This window comes from Macrobrachium nipponense, chromosome 28 (assembly GCF_015104395.2).
Source record: "Macrobrachium nipponense isolate FS-2020 chromosome 28, ASM1510439v2, whole genome shotgun sequence".
Lineage (NCBI taxonomy): Eukaryota > Metazoa > Arthropoda > Malacostraca > Decapoda > Palaemonidae > Macrobrachium > Macrobrachium nipponense.
In genome coordinates this window covers 64,801,191-64,808,690 of record NC_087217.1, presented here as the reverse complement: position 1 = coordinate 64,808,690, position 7,500 = coordinate 64,801,191, and the positions used below count along the sequence as shown (strand labels likewise).

At 31.5% G+C, this 7,500-nt stretch overlaps 1 protein-coding gene across 7 annotated transcripts in view; it reads left to right on the top strand.

Annotated features, from left to right (window-relative positions):
- Nucleotides 1-205: 205 nt before the first annotated feature.
- LOC135201835 (uncharacterized) overlaps nucleotides 206-7,500 on the top strand; it is an 18,764-nt gene continuing 11,469 nt past the window's right edge. The window contains exons 1-2 of one of the 7 annotated variants that reach the window (XM_064231116.1): nucleotides 389-407; nucleotides 4,521-4,568. In XM_064231116.1, the coding sequence (XP_064087186.1) occupies nucleotides 4,533-4,568 (36 nt within the window). In that variant the 5' untranslated portion in view covers nucleotides 389-407; nucleotides 4,521-4,532. Of the gene's footprint in view, nucleotides 408-435; nucleotides 584-3,485; nucleotides 3,794-3,880; nucleotides 4,414-4,520; nucleotides 4,569-7,500 lie in introns of those variants that run through there. The other 6 variants (XM_064231113.1, XM_064231114.1, XM_064231115.1 and 3 more) reach the window with 6 other exon arrangements.

Here is a 7,500-nt window from a genome sequence, read left to right as displayed (position 1 = left end):
AGAACTAACTCCTAATCCTGAATTATTGTAAAACAAGGGTTCTGGACCCCTAACTAAATCTTAATTATTTTTTTTTCTCTTTCTTTTAAAGGATCTGGAACTACTTCTCACGGTAAGTCCCGGATTCGAATCCGCGTCTTGGACTTGATCAGTCAGATGATGTAACGATAGTCGAAGATGAGTGAAGAGATAAATATAAATAAGGAAAAGTCTGAGTGTTGGTTAGCGCAAGTTGCTAAACCACTAAGTTCTTTTAACGATTGGCAACCGTCTTTCTCAAATAAAAGGGGGAGGGGTATTCACGACATTGTTTATATCTTGGCTTGTAGCTGCGCTTGGAGCCTGGTCTGCCTGCAACCTCCCGGTAGCTTGGCTGGCAGTACCACTCAGGGTCACTCAGCGATTAGGTAGGTGGTGGCTTGGCTGCATCGCTCAGCGGCTTCAGCCTCAGTCTCAGTAACAAATAACCTCTTGCAGTGAACGCACGCTGTCTCTCCGTCTCGCGGGAAACTTAAAACTGTATTGCGTGAGGTGCTAACTCTTATCTTCTCTCTATATATTCCTTATTGAAGACTAAACAATAGTGAGTACTTTGCCATTACTTTAGCGTTTATAGAATTGTCGTGTAATTGGCATGACATTTAGTATCTGATTATGAGTATATATATATATATATATATATATGATATATATATATATATATATATATATATTTTATATGTATGTATGTATATATTATATATGTGTGTTTTAAACAGTTTACATTACTGCAGTTACACATTTTGAGCACGAACTGATGTTACAAAAATGTAAGATTAGAAAAATGGTGCAATGGAAAACAGATCGTTGTAATAATTACTATTGCTTTTAAGGGGTAGGCTGCCACTGTGTGAGCTACGTGAAGTATTGTGATTAGGAAGTGACCGGAGATTATTTCAACGTAAAAGTGTTTGAGGTACATATATCATATACATATATATTTAGACACACACACATATATATATATTGTATATGTATATATATATATATATATATATATATATATATATATTTATTTATATATATTACCTATCTCTCTTAGGAGTGGTTTCAGAGAAACGCAGAAAGAAGATATTTTATATTAATTTTATGGGTTTTGAGTATCAATGTGAGGACAGTTTAATGAAACATTCATACAGCTTAATAAACCACACAGACACACACGCGTGTATATATATATATATATATATATATATATATATATATATATATATATATATTATAAAAATTATATACTAAATATATACATCTATATACACAAACACATATATATATATATATATATATATATATATATATATATATATATATATATATAGGTGTGTATATATTTTATACAGATTAATACACCATACATATACATATATACACAAACAAACAAACACACATATATATATATATGTGTGTGCGTGTGTGTGTGTAAAGCCGTTTCCCCCCGACATGTATGAGTACAGGTCGCACTATATACCGCAATGTGTTTATACACATACATAGGTATACATACTCATCTGCCCATTGAAATTATTAATACAAGTCGTCTTGCTGGTGATTTATGTTCTCATCCGTATGCCTTATACACGTGAACCTTTCTAAATTATTTTTATGCATATATTTCTGTGTAGTCTTAACTCTATTTTCCTTTAGTGCTAACTCTGCATTTTTTTTTTTGGAGTAAATATGGTGGAGAATTCTCGAACAGAATTTTGTGTATGTTTTATACTGATATGCAAGATGACGTCAAATTAATATATACTGTGAATATCATTTGATAACTTTCAGTGAGGGAGTTTTAACTTTTTTCTCTGTTTTTAGTTTCAATTAAAATCATCGTCTCGTTGTTCACCACATGCAACCTCGTGTTATATATATATATATATATATATATATATATTATATATATATATATCATATATATATATATATCTTTTTTTTTAATATATCATATATGTATAGTATGTATACCTATATGTATCGTATGTATTATATATATATATATATTCTATGCACATACAGTATATACATATATATATAACATAATTATATATGTATCTAGTAAAATGACTAGTAGATTCTACATATATGTCATATATATATGTGTGTGTGTGGTGATAACCTTTTTATCATTTTACACATGCCATTTTGCTGCTGTCAAATATTTAGCCAGGAATAATGTTCATTTATAGGGAATTCACTTTCACTGGGGGGGTAAGGGGTTGGGACAAGATTGACTTAGTGCATTATAGATTCGAGTCCTTCCCCTGGTTGGATGAGTTACCATTAATAGTGAATTTGATATCAGGTAGTTATATGTTGCATGATATTGGAAACATATAGCATAAATAACATTGAGCTTATTCGCTCTAAGGTAGTGTTTCTAGAAAATGATGACGGCAGAGATCACATTTTTTTATTAGATGCAAAACATGGGTCGCTATACTTTTCAGTACGATAAGCGAAGCAAACGATGTCTGGTTAATAGAAGGATGGGTGACCAACCCACAGACGCATAAAGCCCCTTATTAACAAAAAATATTGTTGAAAACAAAATCGGTATTGGAATACCTGGCGCCTTCCTGCCATTACCAAACGACTCATACAAGAGAAAACAATGATAAAAGTTGTTTATAAGATATATATATATATATATATATAATATATCATATATTATATAATATCTATATATACTATATATATAAATATAGATATTTTAGATATATATATATAAAAATATATATTTATATATAATAATTTATATATTTTTATTATATTATATAATATATAAAATTTTATATATATTATATATTAATATATATAATATAAATATATATATAATAGTTTCTAATTATATAATATAATAATTATTAATTTTATTATATTATATAATATATATATCTATATCTATATTTATCTTTATCTTATATATCTATCTATATCTATCTATATATCTAATATATATATATATATAATATCTATATATCTTTATATATTTCCTAAATAGATATGATCTATATAGATAACATATATATATACTAATATATATATATATATATATCTATATATATATATCTCTATATCTATCATATATATATAGATATATATATATATATATATATATATATATATATATATATATTAATATATATATATACATATATATATGATATTATATCTATATATCTTTTATATATATATATATATCTATATATATATATATATATATATATATATATATAATATATATAGTATATATATTTATATCTATATATATAGTATATATATATATATATATATATATATATATATATATATATATATACTATATATATATATATCTATCTATACTATATATATATATATATATATATAATATCTATCATATATATATATATATATATATACTATATATATATATATATATTTACTATCACTGCGTCATAACCAAGTGCGTTTATACTCTTGTGTAGTCATGGGTTCGTTCTTCTTCAATCTTGAAAGTCGCCGCCATCTTATTTTCCTTATATGGACTTCTTCCCATGTTTACATTCCACATAGGGGTTTTCATAGGTTGGGAGGGGCCAGAGGATTACAGGAGGTGGAACGTGATTGGTGGAACGCCTCAAAATGGCCGCTTTCCGTAGGTGTGGTTACGTCTCGACGTTCGGATCTGAAGAATCTCTGACTCAGTTCGGGAGGGTAACGTGTGCCGTGAGGACGTAGCTGGAGAGAGAGTGAGAGAGAGAGAAAAACACCAAAGGTAAAAAGTGGGGAAAAGTCTCTGAAAGTCTCCCCAAAGTCTTTCGTTATTTGATGTCAGCGTTATTATTCGGATAATCCACACAGCATCAATATCGAAGGGGGGTTGTGGGGGAGGGGAGACGAACACGACAGCTGTTGAATTCATCGATTTTTACGAGGCGTCCCTGACTGAGTTCTGATGCCAGGTTTCGTGAAATGTTCGAGGATCTGTTACGGTTTTCTCTGGTGCGTGTTTGTAGCTTGGTATGGGAGGCGAGGTTGGGTAGGCAAAAGAATTTTTGGGACAGGTGAGGCCACACCCGTCGTCAGGTAGCTATATAATCAGGGTCGGGTGGCGATTTTCCCTCCCAGCGAAATCTTGGTGACAATTATTGTGCTACATTAAAACGAGACGAGTTTGTGCCGCTAATGCTCTGGTCCGCAATGAAATGGCTTTCTGGGTCTCAAATATTTGATTGCATTTTGTATATACTATTTATACGTGCCCTTCCAATAAGAAAAAAATCTTCCCAAATTTACCCTAAAAGCATTTTGAAGAGTGGAGAAAATTTCCAGACATGAATTCAGGATTCCAGAAGTGTTCACCACAATTACTGGGAACACAAAACTGGATGCAAAGTACGTGAGTTCATTTTAAGCTTAGTGAGTTACGTTGACGTTAATTTTTACTTCCTTAATTAAACTTTACCATAATCATACAAACAAAACCCATTCTCTATTTCTAGAAAACAATTGTGATGGAAAAAACTCGCGGAGAAACAGTGATGTTGGAGGTAAAGTGAATTATTGTTTAATGTCATTAGTTAAGGTTGTTTGTTTGTCTTTGGATTTTCCCTTTTCCTTCTTTCTGTGGAGGTTGCTTCCCCCACTACCCGCCGCCCCCCCCTCCCCCCACACTACAGAACATTTGGCTAACTAATGCGGCATGAAGCAAAAATAAAGTAAATTACCTGGTAATTGTTACTAATGATTTTTATTGGTAATGGTGCTGGTTCTTTTATTACTTATTTTTTTAATATCCCTCCCTAGCAACACGTGGCTTCAAAACATTTAATTATTATTATTATTATTATTATTATTATTATTATTATTATTATTATTATTATTATTGTTACTGTTGTTCACACTCAGAAATCAAAGGAATTGTTATGATAACAATAGTCATGATAAATCCTGTTTCACACTAAGTCTGTTATTTTTGTTTTTGTTGTAGTTAGTAATATTAAGGTTGTTTCTGACTAGATGTTATATGTCGTTTTGCTTTGATGAGATTTGAACGAGTGACGATAACAACAGCACTAACACTGTTTATTTTTAGTGAGTGAGCCAGCAGTTTAATATTAATATCGATCCTGGCTCTCTTGGGAAGCAAACCGAATGGCGTAATTTATAGTATCGGAATATATGCTTGATGTGCACTCTGAAACTATTACTCTGAAACTATTATTAATGGCACAGTAGTTGTTGCTGAACGCGAGAGAGGGAGATCAGGCAAATCGAGAATAATATTTCCCTTGAAACAGTCTGTCATGATCGCCCCGAAAAAACTGTCTGAATTACTGCTGGGAAAATCTGAATCAAGGGGTGACAAAAAAACTATCTATCTAAATTGCAGGTGGAAAAACCTGAATTACAGGGGGACAAAAAAGGTATATCTGAATTAAAGGTTGACAACAATCTATCTAAGTTACAGGGGGATGGAAAAAAGCTATATCTGAATTGTAGGGTGAAAAAAATACTGAATTACAGGGTGACAAAAAACGTCTGAATTGCAGTGACAAAAAACATATCTGAACTGTAGAGTGACAAAGAAAAAAAAACCCTATCTGAATTACAGGGTGTCAAAAAAAATCTGAATTACAGCATAAAAAAAACTGGTTTTTAATTACAGGGTGACATAATTGCAGTGACGAAAAAACTATTGAATTACAGTATGACAAAAGAAAACCCAGGGTGACAAAAAAAATCTGAATTACAGGGTGGCAACAAAATCTGTGTTTAAGAGAATTTATCAGTTTCAAGGTAAGTCTGGGACACATGTCATGTGGGGCTTCGGCAATAAGTGACGTCATGGATAGCCAAAACGTTTTAAAACGTTTTGCTTGGCGAGCGCCCGAAGCATGCTTTCATCATTCTCCGCTGATGACTTTTTGTTTATTTTTGTTCTTGTCTTTTAAGTTAGTAATGGAATTTACTGACTAAGGAGTTTCCACCCTCTGTATATATATGTATATATATATATATATATTATATTATAATATATATATATATATATATATATATATATATGATGCGTTCATTGTTTGTATTCGTGTGTTTGTATTCAATTCTGATAATCCGTTCTTGGTGTTCTTTTGCATGCCATATGCTTTTTGCGATATTTCAGTAGGTGTGTCAACAGATAAGAAGTACCCATGAGCATGCTTGTAGGTACAGATATATATTTATTTCAGCATATCTATTTCAGCATTAGGCCTCCTTCATTCAATTAGGGTGTGGCTCCTATGAAATGACGATGCAACGATCAATGTATACACCATATATATATATATGATATATTATATATAGTATATATATATATATTCTCTCTCTCTCTCTCTCTCTCTCTCTCTCTCTCTCTCTCTATATATATATATTATATATTATATATATATAATATATATATAACATTCTAAGATATGGTGGTTACTAGTAACTAGATCAATACAAGACTGTTGTAGGAGGAAGTACGTCTCAGGTGGTCCTTAAGATACATTTATTGTGACGTTTCAAACCGCAAAGGTTTCATTCTCAATCTGTAAAGACAAAAAAACAATAAAGTGAGCATTAAAAGCGCTAAAATACAAATAAAAGACATAATACATTATAACTACCAGAATTAAAACTAGTTGTAGCAGAACCAACCATCGAGAGAGAAAGGAAGGAAGGAAGTCAAAAGCAATTATTTTCCTACTACACTTTTTCACAGGTAGTATGTTTTTAAAATCTTTAATAACGTGTTCATTCCAAAAGCCTCCTTACCTACTGTGCCTATATAGGCTTCCATTTTATGCAAATGTACCTTTCATCCATGACACAAATTTCTATGGTGCACTAAGAAAACTCATATATAATTATATACCAGCTATCAGATTTATTATCATCCCGACAGATTCACTTAGTTTTGGTAGTTTGTTTAAATTCAAGGATAAACTTGACCCTTTGATGACCTCATGTGTTGTATACTTGTTTAATTGCCCTAGATTTAATCTATGGACCTACGTGAGATCCACACAGAGGTTACTAAGGGTCAGAATTGATTGCCATAAGGGAGTTAGCTATCGAACTGGTAACAAACTTGCTAATCCTGAATATTCCAACATCAGACAACACGCCAATAAATACAAACATCATATAATACAAAGATTTTGAAATATTGGGACGGGCACCGAGTAGCAAACTATTGACGATCCTGGAGTCCTGGTTTATTAAAAAGCTTGTTCCTCAGTGGAACACTGTACAGTTTTACTCTCTTGATGGTTGGTTCTGCTACAACTAGTTTCTATTCTGTTATTTGTAATGTTTAAGTGATATTTGCTTTTGATCTAATACACCAACCTTGCATATGTCGTGACTACTACATGACGATGCATGCCTGCATGCGTTCATGTACTCAATAATCTTACACCAATTCCAGCAAGGGTCTAGCACGACATCAAACCCGCA